General features: G+C 52.0%; 1 protein-coding gene across 2 annotated transcripts in view; it reads right to left on the bottom strand.

Annotated features, from left to right (window-relative positions):
• Nucleotides 1-23,282, bottom strand: part of RILPL1 (Rab interacting lysosomal protein like 1) — a 39,915-nt gene extending 16,633 nt beyond the window's left edge. For both annotated transcript variants that reach the window (XM_047088329.1, XM_047088330.1), the window contains exons 1-4: nt 22,974-23,282; nt 15,395-15,545; nt 4,062-4,180; nt 3,246-3,467 (exon numbers count right to left, since the gene is read on the bottom strand). In XM_047088329.1, coding sequence (XP_046944285.1) covers nt 3,246-3,467; nt 4,062-4,180; nt 15,395-15,545; nt 22,974-23,282 — 801 coding nt within the window. The remainder of the gene's footprint in view (nt 1-3,245; nt 3,468-4,061; nt 4,181-15,394; nt 15,546-22,973) is intronic.
• Nucleotides 23,283-27,988: the final 4,706 nt, after the last annotated feature.

Below are 27,988 nucleotides of genomic sequence, written 5' to 3'. Positions count from 1 at the left end.
TCTCAAGGACTTGAAAACCTGCCCTGTGCTCGCTTCTCCACTGAGGATCCACCGTGCCCTCCTCCGGCCCCACGGCCCTCTATCCCTGCCACGCTAGCTAGCTGGTCTACTGAACCACCTCAAGCTCATTCCCCTCATTTTTCAGATAGGAAACTGAGCCCCAAAGAGATGGATGGGCCCCAGATCCCGCGGCAGCAGGTGGAAAGCCACCACAACCCGCAGCTTCCCTGTGTGAGTGACAAGTATCTTGAACCCTACTCAGCTCCGAGGGAGGGAGTCAAACTCAGCAAGGACGCCCCAAGTTTGGGAACAGACTCCGCAAAGCAGCCCAGCGGCTTAGTCATAACTGCCACCTGATTTTACTCCACTTCCGTCCCACCCGCTTGGTGCCAGCAGGGGAAACTGAAACGGACAGGCAGTTGGGCCAAGGAGACGTGGCATGTCCCTGTCCTGTCGCTAAATAGATGCGGAGCAGGGCTCGGTGTCTCGTGGCTGGGGTGGTGTCCCCGGGACCTGGGTTTGCGGCAAGCCCCGCCTTCCCAGGAGGAGCCGGGCCTGACTTCTCATGGGGCACAGGGGGCTGGAAGAGGGACACCAGGGGAGGAGGGGGGGTGACTGCCCTCAGCCGCGCCTAGTGGTTATTTCTGGCATCTGTCTCCTCCTCACCCATCCCACTGCCATAGATTGGGCACAGACCTCGCCTTTCTTGTCTGGACTACTGCAAAGGGCTCCCAATAGCCATGTCTGCCTTCAGCTCCTTCCCTTCCCAAGAGCCCTCCATAGACTCCGAGCTGATCCCACTCCTCCCCTGCTGAACCCTGTGGGGGGCGCCACAGTCCCCACTGCTCAGAGTCTTGTGTGTGGCCTTCTGGGCTCCGACTTCCCGGTGCTGTAGACGACGGCTGCCGTCTCTGTCTGCCCTGCCACCGTTTCCATACTTGTCTGGGCTGGGTCCTTGCCGCTGTCCTCTGGAGAAACTCCCCCTGCCCACCTCCGGTGCGTGCGGCATGGATGGGCACCGCGTGGCGTAGCCATGTGACTCAGGAACAGACACCCCATGCATATTCCGGACCTCAGGCCACAATGACTGGTTCAGCGATGGGCCGAGGAGAGGGTTTCCTGAGACTGGCTGGGAATTTGGGAAAGAGGCAATTTCTTTTCACTGGGATTGGTATACTGGTAGAGTACCAGGGTCCACTATATGGCAAGAGCCGACTTGAGAACGACACCGACCCAGAGGAAAGCAAAGCTGAGAGATCTGATGGCATCATTTGGGCCCCTGGAACCAGCTATACCTGAAGCCATCATTAACTCAAAGCTTTTAGCTATACAACCCAAAATTCCTCTTTTTGTTTTTTTATTCCTTAAACCACTTTAATTTAGGCTTCTGTCACTTTTAGCCAAAAAGCAAGCCCTAACCTCTCCCTTTTAAGGCCTCTTTCCCTAACCTCCCTAACTGTATCCCAGGTACCTGTGCTTCAGAGAATCTAGAACTGTCTGGCCTGAACTCACGAGATATCTAACGACCGTGCTGGCATTTGAGCCAACCTGATTGTGGGCTCATCTGTCTTCCGTCCCCTACCTGTAACCCAGGAAACTAGCACAGTGTCTGCAAACCTGAAACAGTCAGTAAATATTTGCTGGAAGAAAGAGTAAGCCCCGAGCCCTTCCCGAACAGTCCACTGTTTTTCTGAAGCAGCACGTCCACCTTCCACAACTACGTATCAAAATCTTAGCACTGTCAACACTGACATCCAGCTGAAGGGACACCTCCTCCATGAAACTGTGCGCCACCCCTGTCAGGATTAACTGCCCCATCTCTGTGTTCCTGGTACACCCCCCGGGGGCACCTCTCTGGGGCAGACCCCTCTGGTGCCCCGTGTCCAGATTTTAGGTGTAGCTGTGGTGTAGTTCCAGCCGTGGAAAAAGGCCCCCTGCCCCCCCAACCCCAGGCACACATCGCACATCTTTCCATTTCTGCCCTGAGATCTGCTCTGTAAGTTCTGCCCGGGAATGTCGGGGACATAACACCCCCAGAGGCCACCAGCTCACTGGGGGCGGGTACATGTGGATGAACGTTCCAAGCCTTTCTCCTCCAGAAAGACGCTTCTGTGTGTTTCTCAGAGGTCCCAGCAGGACTGAGCTCCCACTGCAGTAACACCCCTGAATCCACTTTTCCTTCTTCCCCATCTCGTGCCCCTGATCTCTGGGGTCACCTCCCAGGCAAACCTCCTGCCCATTTTCCTTTTCTCAAGCTCTGCCTCAAGGGAACCCAGAAGACAATCTCTTACCACGAAGATAATCCCCTCCCACCTTAAGTGGCTGTGGGTGTCCAAGTCTGTCTCCTGCACTGGACAGTAAGCTCTTTGAACGTCCACAGTACTCAGCACAGTGCTTCCAGGTAGAAGACCAAACCCCACCCTGTGGCCTCCCTAGCCTGCAGCAGCAGCCCGTGCCCATCTCTCTGACCTCACTCAGGCCTTCTGCCTCCCCCTCACACTGCATACCAGCCACCCTTGTCTTCTTAGGCTCCCCTGATTGCACTGCAATTTCTCCTGCCACAGGGCCTTTGCGTGTGCCACTCCCCTGCCTGGAACTCACTCCCCCTTCACTGTTTACTCTCCCCTTCTTTTGATAACCTCTTTTTAAAAAATGCTTACTTATTTTGAGAGAGAAAGAGAGAACGAGTGGGGGAGGGGGAGAGAGAGAGGGAGAAAGAGAATCCCAAGCAGGCTCCGAGATGTCAGCACAGAGGCCAACTCGGGGCTCAATCTCACAAACGGTGAGATCATGACCTGAGCCGAAATCAAGAGCCGGACGCTTAACTGACTGAGCCGCCCAGGCGCCCCTTGATCACCTCCTCAGACAAAGCCTTTTTGACTCCTCCAGACGATCACGGTAATCAATAACAACAGCCAACACTGTAAGTGAACTAACTCACTTAATTGTCACGATGACCTGGGGCTAGACTGTTACCGTTCCCCTTTTAGACATGAGGAAACTGAGGCACGGAAAGTCTAAGTAATTTATCCAAGGTCAGGGAGGCAGTAACAGGCTAGATTCGGGGCGAGTCGGACCAGCTCTAGAGTCCGTGTAGTTAGCCAGCTACACGCTATAGCCCCACCCCCCTCAGGCTCCTCCCACTTCCCCTAAGGGTAATGGGAAAACCAGGCAGCCTTGCCCACCTCCAGCCGGCTCACAGACCTACCTTCCCACTTGGCTTCGGTGGCTGGCTTCCCGCTTACCTCGGGCTCCTCCTCTCCATTCTGGCTGAGTTCACCCTGCAGCCTCTCTCGCAGCTTCCCGAGCTCTGCCCGCAGGCTGCCCATCTCCTGTTCCTTGGTTTGCAGATCTGCCTCTAGTTCCACCTTCTGTTCGATCAGGGCCTTCCCCTGGGCCTCCACCACTGTGACGCGGTGCCGGAGGTCGTGGTTGATCTTCATCAGCCGCGTCTGCTGCTGCTGCAGCTGGAGAAAGAGGAAGGCCGTTTATGGGACCGCCACATGCAGTAGCTCGTGGGGTGCACCGCACGAGGGCAAATCGCCTACAGGCGTGCCATTCGCACCGGAGACATCTTGCTTTGTTTGAAGTCTGCTCATATTCTTAGAACTGCTGAGGCCAGAAACGCTAGGATAATCTGATGACAGTTGGAAGAGAAGCGTTTCGTCAGTGTCTTACGACGACTTCCGAACGGACAGAAGTAGCATGCCTTGAGAATGGGGCATCTTTTTCTAATTCCGGCGCAGACGCCGTCCGGGTTTCTAGAGCGGCCCGGACCGTGCTGGCCTGCTCCCGGAGGGGCACGACGAGGCGGGGCTGACGGAAGCGTCGGGGCCAGAACAAAGCCTGACTGGGCCTCGGCACCTCCCCGGGGCGTGGGAGTAGCAAGGTCACGGGGCAGGCAGCGCCACGTTCCCTCCTGGGGCAGCGCACACTCGGCCGAGGGTCGGCCCCGCGGCCGCCGCTTCCGGACCCCGCCGCCCAGAGCCCACGGAAGGACAGAAGGGGGCCAGGGGACCGCTGGCCCGGAGGGCGGGCACGGGGCGGGGGCTGCCACTCACGGCCTCCACGTCTTCGTTCTTCAGACCCAGCTCCCTGTCCCTGGCGCGAATCTCGTCCCGCTGCTTGTCCACCACCTCCTTCAGCTTCTTCATCACCTGCCGCTCGCGCTCCGACATGCCTGCGGCGGGGCGGGCGAGGGCAGCGGGTGAGCCCCGCGTCCCCCGTCCCCGGTCCCCTCCGAGCTCATCCCGCCTCAGGGCCCCGGGCGCTGCTTCGGGCTAGCCTCTCTGTGCCTCGGTTTCCACATCCACAAAATGGGAAACATAGTACCTGCCCCACACGGCCGCTGTGAGGACTGATTCAGCGAATACACAGGAAGCGTGGGAGACAAAGCCAAGGGGTGCTGTCTGTTCCTGCCGCCCCCGGCCCCCCGAAGTATACAGTCGGCCCCGGGAGGCAGGGCCTTGCCTGCCCTGTTCACTGCGTATTCCCTCGGCTAGCACGGTGCCCGGCACACAGCAGGTGCTCGCTAAGTGATCTAGGGCGTTCATAAACCGTGGGGACGGGTGGCCGCTGCAACACGAGTGACAAAATCGGACAGCCTGAAGCATCAGAAATTTATTTTCTCATAGTTCTAGAAGGCAGAAGTTTAAAATCAGTCCAAAGTCAAGATGTCGCCAGGGCTGTGCTCCCTCCGGAGGCTCTAGGGGAGGATGAGTCCCTTCCCTCTTCTAGCTTCTGGTGGCTCCCAGTGTCCCTGGGCTTGTGGCCACATCACTCTGGTTTCTGCCTCCGTGGTCACAGGGCCTCCTCCTCTTCTGTCTGTGTCAGACCTCTCTCTGCCCCGCTCTTATAATAAGGACACTTTGATCGCATTTAGGGCCCACCTGAATAATTCAGGATAACCTCCCCTCTCAAGATCTTTTTTTTTTAAATTTTTTTTAATGTTTAGTTATTTTTGAGAGAGAGAGAGACAGAGCATGAACAGGGGAGGAGCAGAGAGAGACACAGAATCCGAAGCAGGCTCCAGGCTCCGAGCTGTTAGCACAGAGCCCGCCATGGGGCTCGAACTCACAAACCACAAGATCCTGACCTGAGCTTAAGTCGGACGCTTAATGGACTGAGCCACCCAGGCACCCCTCCCCCTCTCAGGATCTTAAACAAAATCGCATCTGTAAAGATTTTTTTTTAAGCTTATTTATTTTTGAGAGAGAGGGTGAGCAGAGCAGGTGCAGAGAGGGGAGGGACAGAGGATCTGAAGCAGGGTCCACACTGACAGCAGAGAGCCGGATATAACGCTCGAACTCACGAACTGTGAGATCACCACCTGAGCGGAAGGCAAGCTGCTTAACCGACTGAGCCACCCAGGCGTCCCACAACTGTAAATATTTTACCCTACGAGGTAACATCCACAGATTCCAGGGATCAGGACCTGATATTTTGGGGACCATTATTCAGCCTCCTACAAGCACTGGGGTTGACAGCTAATCCTTGCTTCCCAGGAGCAGTGGTGGTCAGCCTCAACCACAGACTAACAAGAGAGAAACATTCTCCCTTTCTCTCACTACATGATTCCCTCCTCCAACCTGCTCCATTCCATCTGAGTCTTTCCCGCTGAGAATCTCCCCTCTCCTGTCCTGGATATGCCCAAGCAGGTGGTCGACACCATGAACAGGCATTTGTGCGTCTAGAACAGGCATTTGTGCGATGTTGCAGGGGCCACAAACCCAGGTAAGACCTGGGCCTTGCTCCTGAAGAACGTGAGACTTTCTATAACAGTCACAATGCGGACGTCCTGGAGGGCAGCCATCCTGCCTCAACTGTCTCTGTATTCTAGGGCTTCCCACGGGGTAGACGCTCCAGGCTGATGCGGTCGGGACCCATCCCCCGCTGCCCCCCTCATTCCCAAAGCACGACTCACTCCCACCAAGCCCACTAAGGACAAACCGCTTTATATCCTTAACCGATTTCAGTGTTATTTCCAGAAGTGGGTATTATTATCACTGTTGTTGTTTTTAACATCAGTCCCATCTTACACATACGGAAAACTGAGGCCCAGAGACAGACTTGTTCAATGTCGCACAGCCAAGCCCTCCAACCCCGGTTTTCTGACTCCGAGTCCCATGTCCTCCTCTCCAAGATGCCATGCTGCCTTCCTAGAGCCTGCTTTGGATCCCGTGTCTCCCTCTCTCTCTGCCCCTCCCTGCTCACACTCTCTGTCTCTCTCTGAAAAATAATAAATTAACAATAAAGATTTACAAAAGGGGGGGGGGGGCGCCTGGGTAGCTCAGTTGGTTAAGTGTCTGACTTCAGTTCAGGTCATGATCTTGCATATTGTGAGTTCAAGCCCTGCGTCGGGCTCTGTGCTGACAGCTCAGAGCCTGGAACCTGCTTCGGATTCCGTGTCTCCTTCTCTCTCCCTCCCCCGCTCATGCTCAGCCTCTCTCTCTCTCAAAAATAAATGAATACTTAAAAAATAAATAAATAGGGGCGCCTGGGTGGCTCAGTCGGTTGAGCGTCCGGCTTCGGCTCAGGTCATGATCTCACAGTTTGTGAGTTCGAGCCCCGCGTCGGGCTCTGTGCTGACAGCTCAGAGCCTGGAGTCTGTTTCGGATTCTGTGTCTCCCTCTCTCTCTGCTCCTCCCCCACTCATGCTCTGTCTCTCTCTCTGTCTCAAAAATAAATAAAACATTTAAAAAATAAAATAAAATAAAATAAAATAAAATAAAATAAAATAAAATAAAATAAAATAATAAATAAAATCATCTGCACAGGAATTCTCATCTCAGAGTCTCCTGAAAAACCTGATCGAAACTGTACTTAGAGCTCATTTCATCCTCGGAAAACCTTACGAAGTAGAATTCCTGTTCTCCTCGTTGTTACGGCAGAAGAAGCCTGAGGTACACGATAGCTACTTAACTTATGCAGGGCCACACAGCTAGTTGGTGGCACCCAGTTAGTGGCACCTGGTTGACACAGTCAGGCGATCGTGGGGGCAGAGCCCACGCTGCCATCCTGCCGGCCTCCCGTGGCCCAAGCTCCTGACGTTATCGGCAAGTGTACGGGCTAGAAGAGCACCCCCCCCCAACCTCTGTCCATCCGGAACCTCAGAATGTGATCTTCCGTGAAAAGAGTCTCTACAGATGCAACTGATGAAGACGAGGTCACGCCACACGAGGGGGGCCCTAAATCCTAGCACCGGAACCCTTAGAAGGGAAAGGAGATGGGGCTTCTGACACAAGACACATAGACCACATGACAGTGGAGAGGCTGGAGGGACGTGGCCACAAGCCAAGGCACGCTGGTGGCCTCCAGCAGCGGAACGAGGCTCCCACACCTTGACTTTGGACTCCTGGCCTCCAGATCTGTGAGAGGACGCATTTCCGTTGTTTTAAGCACCCCAGTTCATGGTGCTTTGCTACAGTAACCCCAGGAAACTCAACCGCTCTGGCAAGCTTATGCGGAAAGGCCCAGAGAGGGTGCACAGCTGAGTCTTTACTGAGCTAAAATTCGTACCAGTCACTCTCAGCTTCCACGTAAAGCTCGGCTGGTAGGACCAAGTCAACCTAATCGCCCTCAGGGACATCTTTTACTGGGCAGCTCCAAGTCTGATGCTCCATACACTTTGTTCTCACCAATCCTAGGAGCCGGGAGCTGCTGTTCCCATTTCACAGGTAAGGAATCTGAGGATGGGAACGGTAGGTTAGGTGCCCTTCCCCGGTGACCCGGTTGGTAAGGGTGGGGCTGGGATCTGAACTCTACCCGGCAGTCTCTGAGAACATGATGCCTTATATTATGGGGAGGGGGGGGCGGCACTGCTGTTCTAGGCTGCTCTTCAGAAAATGGCTCTGTGGTCGGTTTTCCTCCTCTCCTGGTTACGGAGTTGTTTGGCCAGAGCCCAAGAATTTTTTCCAGACCCTTGAGCACATCCCTACCCCCGCCCCCCACATCTCCCCAGTCCAATGGCTTTGAGACCTGCAATTCATTTCCGCATATGCTAACAAGTAGTTTTTCTTTAAAAAAATTTTTTTTAATGTTTATTTATTTTTTGGAGACAGAAAGACAGAGTGTGAGCGGGGGAGGGGCAGAGAGGGAGAGAGAGAGGGAGACACAGACTCCGATGCAGGCTCCAGGCTCTGGGCTTTCAGCACAGAGCCCAACGTGTGGTTCGGACTCACGAACCAGGAGATCACGACCTGAGCCGAAGTCGGATGTTCAACCGAATGAGCCACCCAGACACCCCTAACAAGCAGTTTTTCCCGTTGCCCTCCAGCCGACAAAAAGGATTTCCAAAAACAAGGGGCAGAGACGTGCTCTTTAATCTGGAGACTTCCAGGGAGCAGGTACAGTGCCCTGTGCCCCATGTTAGTCTAATAAGCACTGTTGCATATGCAGGGCGAGCTCGTCTACACAGGCTCTCCTGGCCCACTCGCCCCACACCTCACAGCGGCGCCCTCAAATCCTCACTCAGCCCCTGGGCCTTGCCCCACATCTCAAGGAGCGCCTGGCACACAGGTCGAACGTCACGGGCTCCGCCTCCCCGCAGGGACCCCTCTGCCCAACGTCTGTTCCTCTCACAGGTGGCAGAAATGCTTTTGTCCGTGCTGTGTTCCCATGGTTTCCCGTGCAAAATAAAAATAACCGTGAAAGGCATGCCTGGCATCTGCCCGGTCTCTCCACTCGGGTGGGGGTTGTGCTGAGTGGAAAACCCAAGCCTCCCCGAGCTAACCCTTTGGGAGTCGGACCCACACTAGATGCCAATGAAGGGCGTCTCAGATGGTGCCCATGGGGGCTAAGCCCACAGGGGTCTGGAGAGAGAGCTGAGGCAAAGCTCTCCCACTCAGAGCGGACAGATGTGATGATGTGCGCAGGAGCAGCCACCCCGGGCGTTCACGGCCACGGCCTGAGGCCCCAGGTGCCTCTGTAGCATCACTGGGGCAGGCAAGGGAGCTCCCGGGTCACCCCCAGAGGTCCCAGACAGAAAGGCAGCTGAGGGCTCTTCAATAACCTCAACGTAGTTACCCACACAGCCCAGCAATTCCACTCCCAGGTATACACCCCAAAGCACTGAAAACACACGTCTGGACAAAAACTTGTGCTGGAATGTTCACAGCAGCACTATTCACACCAGCCCAAAGCTGGAAACAACCCAAGTGTCCGTCGACAGATGAATGGATAAGCAGAAAACGCGGCCTATCTGTACAGTGGGGTACCGCTCAGCCATAAAAAGGAGGCACGGACAGCCGCTACATGTGGATGAACCCTGAGGTCACCATGCCGAGTGAAAGAAGCCAGACACAAGAGATCACCTATTAATCGATCCCATTTACATGAAGCGTCCAGAAAAGGCAAATCTACGGAGGCAGAAAGCAGATCAGTGGTTGCTTGCGGCTGGGGGTGGGATGGCAGCGGGAAGAATCGGGTAATGGTGGTTAAGGGGGTTGGTGTTTCTTCTAAGGTGATGAAAATGTCCTAAATTGTAGTGCTGACTGCACAATTCTGAGTAGGCTAAGGGCCACTGGCCTGTACATTCTAAATGGGCGAATCGATACCTCAATAATGCAGTTATAAAACAAATCACAGCAAATGTTTATCTGGTGCTTACTACGTGCCAAGCCTTTTACATGCAGCAACTCATTTAATCCTTATAATAATATTCACATTTTACAAATGAGGAAGTCGAATTACGTAAAGGTAGATAATGTGGCCATAGGTGAGATCCGGTGGAGCTCAGATTTGGACTCGGGCAGTCTGGCTTCCGAGTTCATGGCCTTAACTCCTCCGCTCTACTGCCTTGCCGTTCTTAACAAACAAAGAAGCAGATCTGTATGGATATGGAAATTCTGCAAGATACAGTAAGTGAAAAATCAAGGTACACTATATCCAGTATGGCATCCTGGACCGGATGCTAGAGCAAGAAAAGGACATTAATGTAAAACCTGGTGAAATCCAGATAAAGCCTGTGGGACAGTTCATAGTAACATGCCATTGTGGGTTTCTTCGTAGTGACTAATGACCGTGGTGACATAAGATGTCACTCTTAGGGGGATACTATAAGTGGCATTATGGGAACTCCGTGTACTATGCAACTTTTCTGTAAATCTAAAATTATTCCAAAATAAAAAGGTAAAACGAAAACAAACAACCCAACAACCAAGGCGCCAAACATCTAGAAATAGTTACCATTTGTGAGGGGGTGAAAGGGGATGTTTTCCTTCTGCATTTGTGTCAATATGGACATTTGAACACGCACAGAAAATCTGCAGAAAGACTGTAAAGGGTTTTTCCAGGGCTTCCTCCAGGCAGACTGCTTGGGAACAGGAATTAGCAGTGGAAGGGAGATCGAGTTTTCACCACAGTTTTGCACTGTTTGATTAAAAAAATAATACCATGCATGCATTTTATTTTTGCTTGGAAAAGTTGTTTTTCATTTTGTTTTCTCCTGAAAGTAAAACATTGGGAAAAACTCCATCAACGTCCTCAAGTCTTGAGGCTGGACGTGGGGGCCTCAGCTGTGGAACCGCTCAGGCTCAGGTCTCCTTTGACAGAAAATGTTAACCGAGACGCCCAAGCAGATTTCCTGCCTTCAGCTCTCGGGCTGTAGGCAATTTTTTGAGGGAAGAAAGTCAAACTTTGGCCCCACCTGAGTCCAGTCCTCGGCCGCTTACGTCCACAGGCTGCAGCAGGTTCGTACCTCCGATGCTCTGTCTGCTTTGCATCTCCCGGGGCTCAGCGGGCCAGGATCTGCAGGGCTGGGGCTGGTCTCCCCTCCCTCACACACGGACATGGCTTTACTAATCCACTGATCATATCCTAGAACTTTACTGTTTTGTTCTTGAGACAGAGAGAGAGCAGGCGCACGCGTGAGAAGGGGAGAGGGAGAGAGAGAGAGAATCCCAAGCAGGCTCCATGCTCAGCGCACAGCCCAACGCAGGGCTCGATCCCACGACCCTGGGATCATGACCTGAACTGAAATCAAGATTCAGACCCTCAACTGACTGAGCCATCCAGGTGTCCCTACTGTTTTGGTTTTGGTTTTCTGCTTACTCTGTCCATTAAGAGAGGCATGTTAAAATCTCCCACGATGATTGTGGATGTGTTTTTTCTTAATTTCTGTCCACTTTGGGGGCGGGTGGCTCAGTCAGTAAGCATCTGATTTCAACTCAGGTCATAATCGCACAGTTCACGGGTTCGAGCCCCGCGCAGGGCTCTGTGCTGACAGCTCGGAGCCTGGAGCCTGCTTCGGATTCTGTGTCTCCTTCTCTCTGCGCCCCTTCCCTGCTAGAACTCTGTGTCTCTCTGAAAAATAAACATTAAAATTTTTTAAAATAAATTTGTCCACTTTTTAAATTATTATATTTAAAGTGTAGAATTTGGTGGCTTTTAGTATGTTCACAAAGCTGTGCAATCATTACCACTATGTTTTTATCACTCCTCTAAAGAAACCTCATTCCCCTTAGCAGTCACCCCCCACCCCCCCCGCCCTTTCCTGACCTCCCTGCAGCCCTTGGCAACCGCTAGTCTGCTTTGTGTCTATAGATTTGCCTCTTCTGGACATATTTCTGCTCATTTTTGCTTTATTTCTTTTTAAGTTTATTTACTTATTTTGAGAGAGAGAGGGAGAGAGCACAAGTGGGGAAGGGGCAGAGAGGGAGGGAGACAGAGAATCCCAAGCAGGCTCCACACCACCAGTGCAGAGCCCGATGTGGGGCTCAAACCCTGTGAGATCATGACCTGAACTGAAGTCTGACACTTAACCGGCTGGGCTGCCCAGGAGCCCCTCACTTTTGCTTTATAAATTTTGAGGCTAAATTACCAGGTATGCACAAATTGAAAATCACATTTTCTTGGTGAACTGAACTTTTTATCATCACAGAGTGATCTCTGCCTTGAAGTCTACTTTATCTTACATCCATATAACCACACCAGCTTTCTTTTGGTTAGTGTTTGCACAGTACATCTTTTCTCAGCCTTTTACTTTCAGCCTTTACCAGAGAGGTCTCTTAGAAACAACATACAGTTGAACTTTTAAAGTCCTTTTTGACAGGGGCACCTGGGTGGCTCAGGTCATGATCTCGCAGTTGGGTGTCCAACTTCAACTCAGGTCATGATCTCGCAGTTAGTGAGTTCGAGCCCTGCATCAGGCTCCGTGCTGTCAGCTTGGAGCCTGAAGCCCGCTTCAGATTCTGTGTCTCACTCTCTCTGCCCTTTCCCTACTCATTCTCTGTCTCTCTCAAAAATAAACATGAAAAAAAATTTTTTTAAATCCTTTTTGACAATCTTTATCTGGAACTTTTAGTCCGTTTACATTTAATGTAACTTCCAGTATAACTGGTTTAACTCTCCTATCCTATAATCTCCTGCTTTGTGTATTACACTTGCTGGGTTTATTTTTCATTCAAGGGACTGAGTATGTATTATCATGCCACTGTGATATTGCAATATAATAAGAAAAATATATTTACACATATAATATATAATTATATATACATAATATACATTTTATGTATGTGAATATGAACATAAGTGCTAAGCACTTTACACACACATATAATATGTATATATATATATATATATATATATATATATATATATACACACACATACACACGTATATGTATAATACATACGTATCATATATACGTTTGGTCTTTGACCCCAGTTCTTGGCACAGAATTCCTAAAACTTGTGATTTCCTGAAGAGGGGAGAGGAGTATCTTCTATTGTCATAAGCTCCTTTCTGCCATTTTTGAGTTTATGATAATGAGGTGACTCTTGGTGGCCCCCTTAGATGGTTTCAGGATGGGGTCTGGTTGCCAGAGGAACCAACTATATGATTGGTGATTAGGGGGGAGAAGGGGCTGGTGATCGACCTAATCACAAAGCAAATCGCCAATGGCCAGTGATTTAACCGTGCATCCCTACAGAATGGCACTTCCATCGGTCTCTGGGGTTCAGAGAGCCTCCAGGCTGATGAATATATCCATGTGCACAAACGGTGGCACACCCCAACTCCACTGGGACAGAAATCTCTGAGCTTGGACCCCTTCCAGACCTCACCCTATGTACCCTTCTTCATCTGGCTATTCATCTGAGTACTTTATAATATCCTTTGTATCCTTTATAAACCAGTAATAGCGTGTCTCTGAGTTCTGTAAGCCGTTCCAGAAAAGTACTGAGCTTGTGGGGGCTGGTTGTGGGAACCTGTGACTTTGCAGCCAAGGTGGATAGAAAGGTGGGTATCCTGGGGACCCATCGCCCGCAAAGGACACCTGAAGTGGGGGCGGTCTCGTGGGACTGATCCTTCAACTTGTGGAGTCTGATGCTAACTCTGGGGTAGACAGTGTCACAACTGAATTAAATTCTAGGACACGCAGCTGGTGCCTGGAAAATTGGTTGGTGTGGGGAAAAAATACCCCACACATCTGGGTCAGAGTGTCGTAAGTAGAATAATAGTTTTCCTTCGGCCGCACTCTTCCATCCCTGCCCCCTCTGGCATTGTGGACGGGAGATTCGGGCCCTGGCAGGTGCCTCTTGGCCTCCAACACGGCAATCCAGCCAGAGCACCAGGCAGAGAGCAGGCACTTCAGTGACAAACGAGTTTACAAGGGCCAATGAATAAATAGTGTTCTGTCCAGAACTGTCAGCGCCTGGGCACTAAAATATCACAGTGGCCCAATCTCTGGGGCTGGGCACGATTCCCATTTGGTGGCCTGAGATCAAGAGGTCCCAGAGAGGTAGAAGCCTTCTTTGGGGGGTGGGGTGGGGGGGAGGGGGCTGCTTTGGCAGACTCAAGCTCCAGTCCCGACTTCACCACTAACTTGCTGTATGACCTTGGGCACCTCACTGCCCCTCTCTCAGCCTCAATTTTTCTCATTTGTTCAATAAGGAGGTTGGACTAGGTAACAGAAATTCAGTAATAACAGCTGACACTTGCTGTGTGTACGTACCAGGTACTATTCTAAGCAAACTACAGATATTAATTCATCGAATGGTCACAACAACCTTAAGAGTGACACACAGTGTTTCTGCCATTTTTCACGTGGAGAGCAACTTAGGCACACAAGGATCAAGTGACTTGGTCAAAGTCACTTAGGAGGTAAGTCTTGGGTTAGGATTCACACCCGGGCAGTCTGGCTCTGGAGCCAATCCTTCTGACCACTAAGACTTTTGCTTTCATTGCACGATATGCATGTCAACACAGGAAACCCAAAGAAAACAGAATTGCAGCACTTGGATCAATATGTCCTCTTTTCTCGGCCTCTACAGTCCGTATCAGTGTGCTGCTACTTTAATCTCACAGAGGCGTAACTATGGTTCTGAACTTCAGCCCCCATGCAAGCCCATCTCTCACCCCATCGAGCAGGGGGAGGCGGGAGGGCTTGTGTGGGTCCCCAGGGAGTTTCTTCAAGAGGAAGAGAGAGGTCTGACATTCCTGGGACAACAGGCAGCCTCTGATGAGGAAGGAGGCTCCAGGGGAGAACAGAGCTGACGCAGGCCCACGGGGGCTCAGAGCATATCCCATGTCTGTCTTTGCATCCCCAAAAGCAGCAGAGGGCCTGGAGTGAAGGGTCTAGATAACTGCTTGCAGGGTGAATGACAGTTTAGGGGCTCCAGTGTCATTCAGATCTGGTTTACCACCCTCAGTCATTCATTGTTCAACGTGTGCCCATGGCAAGAGTCCAGGTGCTTTCCCGCACACTTGGAATAAAATCCAAACCTTCGTCTCTCAGGGGCTATGTGATCCGACCCTGCTGACCCCTCTGACCTCATCTTTAACCACCTTTGTCCTCGATCACCTTCTCCTGTTACACTGGCCCTCCTGGTTTTACAGAACGCGTGCCCCAGGGCCTTTGAACTTGCTTCTCTCCCAAGATATTTGCATTGCTCACTCCATCACTTCACTAGGGCTCCAGTGTCACCTTGTCAGAGAGGCCTTCCTTGATCAGTTCATCTAAAGAAGCCCCCCACCAAATCACCTCTATCACACCCCCAGGTACGGTTCTTCCAGAGGCCTGGTCACCATCTGGAACCATGCCATCTACTGGTTTACATGGTTATCATCTAGCCCCTCCCCAGCCCTAGAACACAAGCTTCACGAGGGCAAGGGCTTCGTCTTGTCCACTGTGTGTCCCCCGTGCCTAGAACAGAGCCTCGAAAGGGAGGAACCCATGACAATCCGCTGAACGAACCTCAGTTTCACCTTCTGTAAAGTAGGGCTACACGTCCTCTCCCAGGCAGAGTGACAGGAACCACACGAGACAAAAGGCTCTGGGACCCAGCACGCGCCCTCCATCACTCGGGGACCGTGACCATGACTGCTACCGAGGAGGTGGGCGATCACGGTGGGAGCAGCCTTCCCCTGACCTCCCGGGCTGGCCCCTCCTCCTACCTTCATGTTTCTGGAACTCCTCCTCTGAGAAGCTGGCGTCTTTGTGCGAGAGGTTGGTCAGGAGCTGCTTGTTTTCCTCCTGCAGCTGGGCAATCTGAGAGAGGAGGTCCTGCGCCTCCCCCCGCCACACGTCCTCCACCAGCTCCAGCTCCTGCGAAAGCGACGGGCCGGCCGTGGGGTCACAGCATGCCCGGGGCGGTGGCCTCACCCCCCTCCCTCGGGAGCAGCCCGGGGCTGCCTGGGCCTTGGGGCACCGAGAACAAGGCCGCCACTAGTCCATGTGCAAGAGACAGAAGGTGCCCTTCCTCTGGGCAAGGCTCGCATTCATGCTGCCAGGACCCGACTGGGCTACAACCACACCTCCTAACTATCTAGACAGACCGAGAGCGCGGATGAGCGGCCCCGGGCCACAGGGGCCCTAACACCCCCAACCTCTCTGGGCAGGTCGCGGCCCTGATCTGTGGGTAGACCCTGAGTGAGGGCACACCTCTCTCCAAGGGAGAAAGAAGCTGCAAAGACCCCCGGGGATGCCCCCGGGCCCCAGCACTCCTTGTGTCTCTGACACAGGCGTCTCTTGAAGCGGTCCTGGGCAACCAACTCACTTTACCCCTCCGAGCCTCAGTTTCCCTTAGTGGGGGAGCCATCATCTAGACTCGCAGGGTTGACGTGAGGATAACTAAGATCAGTCTATTGTAGTTATTTGGGGAGGGGCTGTAATCAAGGAAAGAGATGATCAGTGTTGACAAGGATGAGAGAAAGCTGGAGCCCTCAAGCCTTGCTGGTGAGCACACGGACTGGTGCAGCCACTGTGGGGAACAGTCTGGCAGCCCCTTAGTAAAAGAAACAGGTACCATGTGACCAGCAATTCCAATCCAAGGATCTGCCCAAGAGAAATGAAAACCAGGGGTGCCTGGGTGGCTCAGTTGGTTAAGCACCCAACTTCGGTTCAGGTCATGATCTCGTGGTTTGTGGGTTCGAGCCCCGCGTCGGGCCCTGTGCTGACAGCTCAGAGCCTGGAGCTGCTTCGGATTCTGGTCTCCCTCTCTCTCCGCCCCTCGCCTGCTTGCTCTCTGTCTCTGTCTCTCTTGAAAATAAATAAACATTCAAAAAAAGAGAGAGAAATGAAAACCCATGTCCACACAAAGACCTGCATGCGGATGTTCACAGCAGCATTCTTCACAAGGGCCGAGAGCAAGAAACAACCCAAATGTCCAGCAGTTGAAGAACAACATGCATGGACCTTGAAAACATGCTGCTAAGTGAAGGCAGTCAGGCCACACCGTGTATGATTCCACTGATGGGAAGTATCCAGAACAGGTAAATCCACAGAGACAGAAAGCAGACTGGCACTCGTCTAGGGTTGGAGGGTTGGTGGGGAAATGAGAAGTGAATGACCGCTCATGGGTATGGGTTTTCTTTTCGAAGTAATGAAAATACCCTAAAATTGATTCTGCTGAAAGTTACACAGCTCTGTGAATAGACCCAAGACCACTGAATTATATACTTTATTTTTTTTAATTAAAAAAGTTTTTTTTTACATTTATTTATTTTTGAGAGACAGAGAGAGACATTGTGAGCAGGGAGGGGCAGAGAGAGAGGGAGACACAGAATTCAAAGCAGGCTCCAGGCTCCGAGCTGTCAGCACAGAGCCCGACGCGGGGCTCGAACCCACGAACCGCGGGATCATGACCTGAGCCGACGTCGGACGCTCAACCGACTGAGCCACCCAGGCGCCCTCAGTTCACCCATTTAAAGTGTTTAATTCTGGGGCGCCTGGGTGGCTCAGTCAGTTAAGCGTCCGACGTCGGCTCAGGTCATGATCCCGCGGTTCGTGGGTTCGAGCCCCGCGTCGGGCTCTGTGCTGACAGCTCGGAGCCTGGAGCCTGCTTCTGATTCTGTGTCTCCCTCTCTGTCCCTCGCCCACTCACGCTCTGTCTCTGTCTCTCAAAAATAAATAAACGTTAAAAAAAAGTGTGCTGTAAAACCAGAAACTAAACAGAGCACGGTCGCTGTCGCGGGACATAATGCCAGTTGAAAGCAAAGATACCGAAGCCTGTTGGCCTGTTTGAATCTTGTTTCTGCCCCTTACTAGCTGATGCTCGAGAAGTTACTGAATCTTTGGGTATCTTGGAAATGTGGAAAATAGTGTCATATCTACCTCTGAGGGCTGTCATGAGGATTATGTCAATGGTTGGAATGGTGCCTAGGTCCCAGAAAATGCTAAAGATGTGTTTGCCGGTTTCTGTTCCTCCTACGGCCTGTCACAAGCCGGCCCAAGGCCGGGTAAACACGGCCTCCGTTCATCTTTTAAATACATTCCTAAATCCCCATCTCCTTTGTCAGGAAGTCTGCTGCACTGGGGAAATGAGGGGTAATAACTAAGTATTCGCACAGCTGTTCAAGGTCACCAAGGGAGGTGAAGGGTAGGGCCAGAGGGCGGAAGCGGTGGTGGAATGATGGAGCGGGCATGCGGCCTTCCCACGCGCAGGTGTGGGCCGGAAGCAGAGACAGGCTCTTCTAGCTGGTTCTTCCCTGCTCGCATCTGGCACAGGCTGAGCACAGAGGGTCCCAGTGGGCAACGGTCAAGTGTAACTGACTGTGGTAGGCAGAACAGCGGCCCCCAAAGACGTGCACATCCCAGTCCCTGGAACCCGAGACTATGTGACCTCACCAAGCAAAGGAATTTGGCAGGTGTTAAGTTAAGGACCCTGAGATGGGGAGTCTCCTGGGTTATCCAGCGGACCCAACGTGATCAAAGGGTCCTCACAGGCGAAAGAGGGAGGCAGGAGGATCAGAGTCAGAGATGATGTGGCGACAGAAGTCAGAGCTAGAGATTTGAAAACAGTACTCTGTTGGCTGTGAGGGTGGAGGAAGGAGCCAAAAGCGAAGAAACGCGGTGGCCTCCAAAAGCTGGAAAAGGCAAGGAAGTGGATTCTCCCTGAAAGTTGTCAGAAGAAATGAATTTTCTGACACCTTGGTTTTAACGCAGCGAAACCCTTTTCTGATTTTTGAGCTCCAGAGTTTTATCCAGTATTATCCGTATTGGTGTGACCCATAAATAGCATATTCTGCATTATCCTAACAAAACTGTGTTACCTCGAGCCAGTAAGTTTGTGGTAATTTGTTACAGCAGCAATAGATGAATACAGACTTTAACCCTCAGGGTGGTGTTTTTCCTTCCCTCAAAGGGGGCACAGGGCAGCATGTGGCTCTTGCCTCTGAGCTGACCGCAGCAAATTTAATCTTGCCTCCACACCAGCTAAAAGGCTCTCCCAGGAAGTCACCCCTGATTGATCGCCTCCTTTGCCTTCTCAGGACTAATAGTCTTCAAACTCCTTATGTGGGCCTACTAAGTCCAGTATAATCAGACCTGTCCACCTCCCTGACCTCATCCCCCACCCGTATTCCTTACTCACTCTGTTCTCACCATACTGGCCTTCTTTGTGTTCCTTGAACACACCAAGCCCATTCCTACCACAGGGCCTTTGCACTTGTGTCTGCTTAGGACGCCCCTCCCCCAGCTCTCTCTGTGGAGGGTACCCACACTTCATTCCGATCTCAGCCCAGATGTCACCTCCTCAGGGAAGCCTTCCTGACTGTCCCATCCTAGTCAGTCTCTTTCATATCACTCTTTTATTTTTTTCATGCCACTTATCACAAGCCGAAAACTTTAAAACTTTAAAAAACACCTATCTCCTGGGGCGCCTGGGTGGCTCAGTCGGTCAAGCGGCCGACTTCAGCTCAGGTCACGATCTCGCGGTCCGTGAGTTCGAGCCCCGCGTCGGGCTCTGGGCTGATGGCTCGGAGCCTGGAGCCTGCTTCCGATTCTGTGTCTCCCTCTCTCTCTGCCCCTCCCCCGTTCATGCTGTGTCTCTCTCTGTCTCAAAAATAAATAAACGTTAAAAAAAAAAATTTTTTTTAAAAAAAACACCTATCTCCTTACACTAGAATTGCACCATCCAATAGAGTAGCCACAAGCCACATGTGGCTGCTGAGCACTTGAACTGTGGCTGGTCTGAACTAGCACGTGCAACAGGGTTAAACACACATCAGATTTCAAAGACATAGGGAAAAAATGCAAAATACCTATTTAATAATTATTTGAGTGACTATGTGAGGTGATGGATGGTAAATGTCACAATACACATAAATATCAAATCATTATGCTGCACACCGAGGGGCGCCTGGGTGGCTCAGTTGGTTGGGCGTCCAACTCTTTGATTTCGGCTCAGCTCGTGATCTTGCAGTAGATGGGACCGAGCCCTGCATCAGGCTCTGCTTTTGCATTAAGGAGTCTGCTCTGGATTCTCTCTTTCTCCCTCTCTCTAGGCCTCACCCCTGCTCTCTTCCTTTCTCAAAATAAACATTTTTTAAAAATTATGCAGGGCACCTGGGTGGCTCAGTCAGTTGAGCGTCTGACTGGCTCAGGTCATGATCTCACAGTTCGTGGGTTTGAGCCCCGCATCGGGCTCTGTGCTGACAGCTCGGAGCCTGGAGCCTGTTTCAGATTCTGTGTCTTCCTCTCTCTCTGCCCCTCCCCGACTCGTGCTCTGTCTCCCTCTGTCTCAAAAATAAATAAACATTAAATAAATTACATTAAAAAAAATTATGCTGTAACCTAAAACTAATACAATGTTATATGTCAATTATATCTCAATAAAAAATAATTTTTATGTTGATTACATGCAGAAATAATATTTTGCAAAGACTTGGTTTGATAAGATATCAAAATTTTTTTTAACCTCATCTGCGTCTTTTTATTAACGTGACAAGTCACATAATATTATTTTTTAAGTTTATTTATTTATTTTGAGAGAGAGAGTGAGTGTGTGTGCACGAGTCGGGGAGGGGCAGAGAGAGAGGGAGACAGAGAATCCCAAGCGGACTCCACACTGTCAGTTCATAGCCCAATATGGGGCTCGATCTCATGAACCATGACCTGAGCTGAAATCAGGAGTCAGTCATTTAACCAACTGAGCCACCCCGGGCATCCCCCACCCCCCACCACATAATATTTCTATGGACAGCCCTGCACTAGAAAGTCAGGTCCAAAGACCTCATCTACTGTGGTCACTGCTGTCTCCCCAGTGCCCAGAACAGTGCCCCGTTCATAGCAGGTGCTGGATAAATACATCTGTTGAATGAGCAAATGAACAACATATCCTGTTAGCACTACAGACAACTGTATCCGCACAGCCACTGCTTTCTAAGCCTGTTGGTATTTTTCCTGTCTTCCCAGTTACCCACCCACTGCCTGAGATGAGGATCCAGCTTTCCTAGTCTCTGCACTGCCCATGTCACTTAGGAGGGCACTTTGCATGCTGTGGCCCATCAACGGGGTTGCAGACTGAGTAACCAGATAGACAGAACATGTCAAGACTGTGGCCTGAGTCTGTGTGATGAGCAGAACTGACTAAATCTGGGGGCGGGGGGGTATGCTCAGGGGAGGAGTTGGCGGAAGACAGGGTGCATGCGTTGTGCTGAGAGACAGAGAGGGAGGGGGGTGAGGCAGAAAAAAGAGGGAGGAATGAACAAACTGATAAGACCAAGGACATGTTAGGAAGATTTTTGTGGAAATAACACCTTGAAGAGCCTTTGAGACCACAAGAAAAAAAAAAAACCCAGAGAAGTCTCTCTTGATCCCAAGAATACGAAGAAAAGTAAACAAGGGGCTGGGATGGGAAGAGGGTTTTGCCCTCTGATTTAGGAGAGATCATCCTCAGTGTTTACAAACAAGCCTCAGCTCTGAGCACGCTGGGGTTTACTTCCTGGCTGACGGCGTTCCAGAAGTGACAAGTGCAGCTGGCTGGGAATGCCATCTGACTCCAAGCCTAGCGGCCTCCGATGGCTCCCAAGGATGTCCCCCAGCCCAGCTGCTGCAGAATTCCAACGTCAAGGGTGGGAACAGAGGCGCTGGGACTTCTGTGTGACCCGGGCTAAGCCCCTCGGCAGCCACACGAGGGGATTTCAAAGATCCTTTCCCCTGACTCTCTAAAAGAGATTGGGAGTGGGGTGCCCAGTATCAGACCACGAACACCTCACTGAAAGCCTATCCAGGCCTAAAGACAACAGCTAACACTTGTAAGGCCCTCACAATGGGTCAGGCCTTGTCCCAAACACTTTATGGAAGTTAACCAACCCTTCAATTCTCACCACAACCTATGAGATGAGTACTATTATCCCCATTTTACAGCTGAGGAAACTGAGGCACAGAGAGGTGAGCTGACTTGCCTAAGATCACACAGTGGCAGGGTGTGAAGCCAGGCTGTCTGGCTCCAAAGTCCCTGGGAACTTGACATGAATTAGAGGGCTGGGGCATTTTCAAGCTCCGAGCACGATCTTGGAAATGTTGCCTAACACTTGGGAGCTTGAGTTTCCTTCCTGACCTCAGGGCACAGGGACCTATGAGGACAAACACTGTCAAACCTCCCAAACACTAGTGCTCTTAACCACTGGCAGTTTTGCCCCCAGGTTAAGACTACATACACAGCCTGGGTTATTTTCCTTGAAACACAATAGGTTATGGCCTGCCAGAGAGGTTCAGAGAGGCCAAGTACATTTCCTGAGGCCACACAGCAAGCCAGAGCCCCCTCAGGCACCCTGATTGCTCCTAGGAAAGGCGTTTCCTCCTATTCTCTGTCCAAAGGGTCTGACAGAAGCTTCCCTGGCCTGAGGTTGGGGCAGGAAACCACACATCTCCCACTTCCTTTTCCCCAGGCACCTTGTCTAGACTCCCAGTCCAGTAGAGAGGCCCTGATTCATGCACTCCGAGGAATTCTTGTTCACAGGGCAGAGGCTTAGCTTAAAGCTGCCCCAAATCGTGTCCTATCCCCTGGGTGGGGAAGAGGCACCAGAGTTACCTCCACTGGCCTGGGATTCTCTCAGCACTAATTTGGGGCAAATCCCCCCTCCCCCAATTTTCTTCATTTGTAAAACGAAGATAATTCCTGCCTCAGAGAGTTCTGTGAAGATTAAAGATAAAATCAAGGAGGGGAAAGCACTTCAGTTTTATAAATTAGAAGGAATTCTGGGAACAATTCGCAAATAGAAACCCAGAGTCTGGGGGTTGATGAGCTGGGTGGCTGGAGGTCACATCCTCTTTGCTATGGGGGGTTTGGGGATGAGAAGAAGAAAGGGGCCTGACTGAAGGGCAGAGGGCTTTATTTCATTTCTGGAAAATAATATCATCTAAGCGGTTTAGATATATCACACTTAATTCTTAATGAGGTGGGTCTTATTACTATCACCATTTGACATGCGAGGAAATAAAGCACAGAGAGGTTAAGTAACTTACCCAAGGTCACACAGCTATTAGACAGTAAAGGTAAAGGTGGGCCTGGAACTCAGGTCTGATTCCAAAGGACTGCCCTAATCTCTAAAGTAGTATATGCCAGGTGGCGCTGGCTGGACAAAAGAGGGCCAGGGGCCTCCCTCCCTCCCTCTCTCATCCAGTCGGGTCTCTCTCCTCGTCTAGTCCCTGCATACACAAACGTGTGCGCCTACAGCTGCGGGATGCTGAAGGGCCCTTGGGTCCCAGCGGCCCCATTCCCCGGATGGGCAGACTGGGGCCGCTGCCCACCTTCTGGTGCTTGCGCTCCTTCTCGATGCGGTCCATCCTCTCCAGGCGCAGACGGTCCAGCTCCAGGCGCAGCTCGTCCAGCTCAGGCGCGACGTGGTGGCGGCTGACCAGCACCTCCAGGATCTCCAGGACACGCACGACCTTGGGCATGAGGCGCGCGATGGCCTCGCAGCCGTGCTGGTCGATGACCCGCTCGAACTCGTGGCCCACGAGCGACGCGATGTCGTACACGTCCATGACGGTCAGCTCCGCCACGTTCTTCTCCAGCGCCGACTCGGCCGCCAGCGACGACCCCCGGTCCTCCTCCATGGCCCCCCGCCCGGCCTCTCCCCCACCCCGCAAACTAGTGCAACTCCCAAACTTGCCGCTGTCGAGGGCAGCGCCGGGCCGGGCCCACCTCGCGCCGCCGCGGGCGGTCCGCGCTCAGCTGGCCCTCGGGCGAGGGCGCACCGGGCGGCGGGCGGGCGTCCGCATGGGCGGGGGCGGCGGACCGCGAGCCGGAGGGCGGCGCGCGGGGGGCGAGTCTCGGCGCGCGGCTCGGCCCGGAGCCTGCTCCCCGGCGGGAGGAGGCGGCGGCGGCGGCGGCGGCGGCGGCGGCGGCGAGGAAGGCGCGCGTGCGCAGGCCCGCGGCGCCTCCCAAGTTGGGAATCCGAGTTGGGCGCAATGGAGGCGCGGGGTCTAGCCGGAGACGGGGCCCGGTCGCCCTCGGAAACAGTTCTCGCCCGGGGGTCGCCCCCACGCCCGGGGCCGGGGAAGGAAGGGCGGCCGCGGCTCCTCCGGGAAACTTTGGTGGCGGCGAGACCCGGTGACCGGCTCCCCCCGCGGGGATGCCGCGCGCCCCGCCCCGATCCCGGCCTGGCGAGGGGCGCGCCCGGCTTCCGCCGCCCGAGGGCGCCCGGGCCCCCGCGGGCCCCGTTCCGCGACCCGCCGACTAGGCGGCCCCCTCCCCCCGCTCGCCGGCCCCCGTGCCACACACCCTCCCCCCGGCCCCGCGGGACCTTCCTCCTCCGCGCCCCCCGAGCGTCCGGGCGCGCCGCCCCCTCCTCCGGCCCGGTCCTGGCTCCTCCTCTCCCACTGCCGCCGGGGAGGGGTCGAGGCTAGCCCGGAGGAGAGGGGGAGGGGGACGGGGCGGTGGGGGAGGCTCGTCTGGGGACGATTCGCCGCGCCGGGCGGCGGCCCCGGCGGTGGAGCGGAATGGAGGGGTCGAGAGGTGGACTCCGGGATGGGGCCCATCCTGGGGAGAGAGCGAGGACCACCCCCAGCTCCCCAGCCCGTAGACCCAGCTACGGGCGGAGCTGGCGGCGCCGGGCCCTGCGCTCCAGCCCAGGCGCCCGAGAGGGGCCGAAGGAAGGGTGGAGGGGTCCCCTGCCCCCGAAGCGGCCGGCCGGCCCCGCCCGCAGAGCCACGTCCATTTAGCAGTTCCTCGTGACATAAACACCGCTTCACAGAGGAGGTGAGGCCGGGGTTTGGATCTCAGCACCGCGAGTTTTCTTGTCCAAGCCGCCTCTCCTTTTTGACCTAAGTCCCCGGGTCCATCGGACACCCCGCCCCCAGAAGAGCCTTTCCTGAAGCCACCGGCCCTCCCATTCTTCCCGCCGCCACGCATGGCTTATGGACCCTCCTCTGCGTTCCCACAACCCGCTGTCTTCTATACAATTGCTCCGTACACAGAGTTTTAACGGTGTGGTTACACATACGCCTCCCCCATGAGACTGTGAGCTCTTTGGAGGCATGAAAGAGAGAAAGAAAGAGAGAAAATAGAAAGAAAGAAAGAGAGAAAATAGAAAGAAAGAAAGAAAGAAAGAAAGAAAGAAAGAAAGAGAGAGAGAGAAAGAAGAAAGAAAAGAAAGAAAGAAAGAAAGAAAGAAAGAAAGAAAGAAAAGAAAGAGAAAAAGAACTTTAACATTATCCTAAAACCCACACCAACCTGGCACATTATCGATTAAAAATATTTTTTAAGTTGCAAATGTATTGGACAGCAGCTTTAAATTCTAAGTGCTTTACAACTAAATATTATATTGCCCCATTTAATCCATACCCGATGGGTTCTCAGAGTGTGGCCTAATGGCCACTGGGGTTCTCCCGTACCCAGAGGGTCTCTGTGAGGTTGTCCCTTTTGCTAGTTTTGTATCAATGTGCGGCAAGATGTTCTTAGTATATGTAACACAAAACAGCCTATCACAATCCACTGAACATATAGAAGCAGACGTGAGGATCCAGCTCTCTTATAATGAGGTAGACATTAAAGAGATTTGCAAAAATACGAAACAATGCCACCGTTGCCAGTATTTTGTTTTGGAGCAGAGTTATTTTTTTTAAAAATATGCATGTTAAGGGGCATCTGGGTGGCCCAGTCGGTTAAGCATCCCACTTTGGCTCAGGTCATGATCTCACAGTTTGTGAGTTCCAGCCCCGTGTGGGGGACTCTGTGCTGACAGCTCAGAGCTTGGAGCCTGGATTGGATTCTGTGTCTCCGCTCTCTGCCCCTCCCCTGCTTGTGCTCTCTCTGTCTCTTTCTCTCAAAAATAAATAGACATTGAAAAAAATATATGCATGTTAAAATATCATGTAACTGCTTTTGAGTTAACCAGTATTTTTAAAAACATTAGTTTAAATTTCCAATTACAGTAGATATTCATAGATATAACCCACGTAATGAAATCTCTTTAGGGTCTTCAGTAGTTTTTAAGAGTGCCCTTGGAAAAGGGTCTCTGAGACCAGAGACTTTGAGAACTGCTTCCTCACAGCATCCTAGGAAGTATTATCCTTGTTTTACAAATGAGGAAAGGGGGGAGGCACAGAGAGGTCAAATAACTCGCCCAGGGCCCGGCAGCTGGTAAGAGGTCAGATCTGTGCACAGCAAGCCAGTGAGGTGGACATGTGATTATCCCCATCCAAAATCAAGGACAGCGAGAAACAGGGAGGGGCATTAGCTTCCTGCAGCTGATGTAACGAATTGCCACAAACTTGGAGACTTAAAACAATAGAAACTTATTCTCTGACAGTTCTGGAGGCCAGATATCTGAAAACAAGGTGTTGGCAGGATCAGGCTCTCCGGAGGATCCTCTCTTGTCTCTTCCAGCCTCTGGGATGCTTAGTCTGTAGCCACATCCCTCCAGTCTCTGCCTCTGTTTTCACGTGGTCCTTCCATGCATGTCTGTCTTCTCTTTGTGTCTCTTATAAGAACACCTGTCATTGGATTTAGAGCCCATCTGTACAACCCAGGATGATCTAATCTCAAGGTCCTTAACTTAATTCACTTGCAAAGATTATTTTTTCAAAATAAGGTCTCCACTTCCAGGATCGGGACACGGAAGTATCTTTTGGGGCAGGGTGGCACTATTCAACCCACTTGCTTAAGGTTCCACAGCTGGGAGGGATGCAGCCAACCCAGTGGGTGCCCGTGTTGAATGAAGGAATAAATAATGAATGCCCAGATTGGGGTAGTTTTCCCCTAAAGGCAGCAAAGATGTGCTGAGAGTCAGCTGGGAGGGGACCAGGATTGAAGAACTAGAATACCAGCCTGCAGCCTGAACTTAAGATGGGGGCAGGAAAGGAGTGGGGGAGGGGGGGGGAGGCAGAAGTCTGAGATGACCCCAGATGGTGAGCTCAGGAGAATGGCTACAGTTTTAAGCAAGCAAGTTTTAAGCAGTCAAGCCTGGTGGTTAAGCTTCCAGAACCTCTCTGCGGTCTAATCCTGGCGTAGTCACTGGCCAGGTGTTTGGCCTCTCGGGGCCTCAGCTTCCCATTCTATAAAATGGGATCACAGAGGGTAATTGTGATCATTAAACAAATCCGAGTATGTGCCGGCCTCCCCCAGTGCTTCTAAGCTTCTATTATCCTCACCATCATCGTTAAAGATACCTGGAGGAGGTACCTGGTCTGGGTGTAGATGTAGACGTCTAGGTGACAGCTGGAAATGTGGACCTGAAACTCACTACCAGAGCAATGATAAGAGCTATGTTGACATTCATTTATTCAATAGGTATTTAGCTCTTAATGTATGCCAGGGACTCTGCTAACCCTGTGGGATGTGGCAATATGAGAGAGACAGGATTGCTGCTCTTGTGGGAAACAGAGAGGAAACAGGAGAAACCAAAAATAAACTAATTTCAGATGGAGCAAGAGAGGGTTGACAAAGGGGAGGAGAATCAAGAAAGCAGTGTGTCCCAGAAACCAGGCGTGTTAGCACAATTCAATTGGAAAAAGAGTCCCACACACTGTATTTCTCAACTATGAATATTTCATAACACTTTTTTTTTAATTTTTAATATTTATTTATTTTTGAGACAGAGAGAGACAGAGCATGAACGGGGGAGGGTCAGAGAGAGGGAGACACAGAATCCGAAGCAGGCTACAGGCTCCGAGCCGTCAGCACAGAGCCCGACGCGGGGCTCAAACTCACGGACTGTGAGACCATGACCTGAGTCAAAGGTGGACGCTTAACTGACTGAGCCACCCAGGCGCCCTGAAATTTATTTCTTGATGAAACGGGATTGTTTGTCTTAGAGAGATGCTGTCTGGATGTTGCTAATTTCACCACTGTAACGTCCTTTAATACGTCTGTTCCCGGTATTTTCTTTAGACTGGTAGTTGTATCAACAGGTTTGATCTGATTTAGGTTCAATTTATTTGGCGGTGGTGTGTTGGACATTTCTTTTTGCTTTTTTGTGGAAGGGGCAAGACTCATTTTTAAATGTTTCTCTAGATGTAAATTACGTGCAATAATGTTCACCTTTTTAATGTGTACAATTCAGTGGTTCTTCGTATATTTGCAAGGTTCTGTACCCATCACCCATCCCCACCCTCTAACTTCAGAACATTTTCAACAACCTCCCCCCAAAGCCTTGTACCCATTAGCAGTCACTTTCCATTCTCTCCTGCCCCCAGCCCCTGGCAACCCCTCTTCTGCTTTCTGGGTCCATAGATGTGTCTATTCTGAACATTTCATATACCGGGTGGCCTTTTGTGCCCGGCTTCTTTCACTCAGCATAATGTTTTTAAGGTTTATCCAT

The sequence above is a fragment of the Lynx rufus genome, unplaced genomic scaffold (genome assembly GCF_022079265.1).
Source record: "Lynx rufus isolate CCGP_SWC_20201006 ecotype Redwood Valley unplaced genomic scaffold, mLynRuf1.p SCAF_24, whole genome shotgun sequence".
Lineage (NCBI taxonomy): Eukaryota > Metazoa > Chordata > Mammalia > Carnivora > Felidae > Lynx > Lynx rufus.
This window is presented reverse-complemented; position numbering and strand designations above follow the sequence as displayed.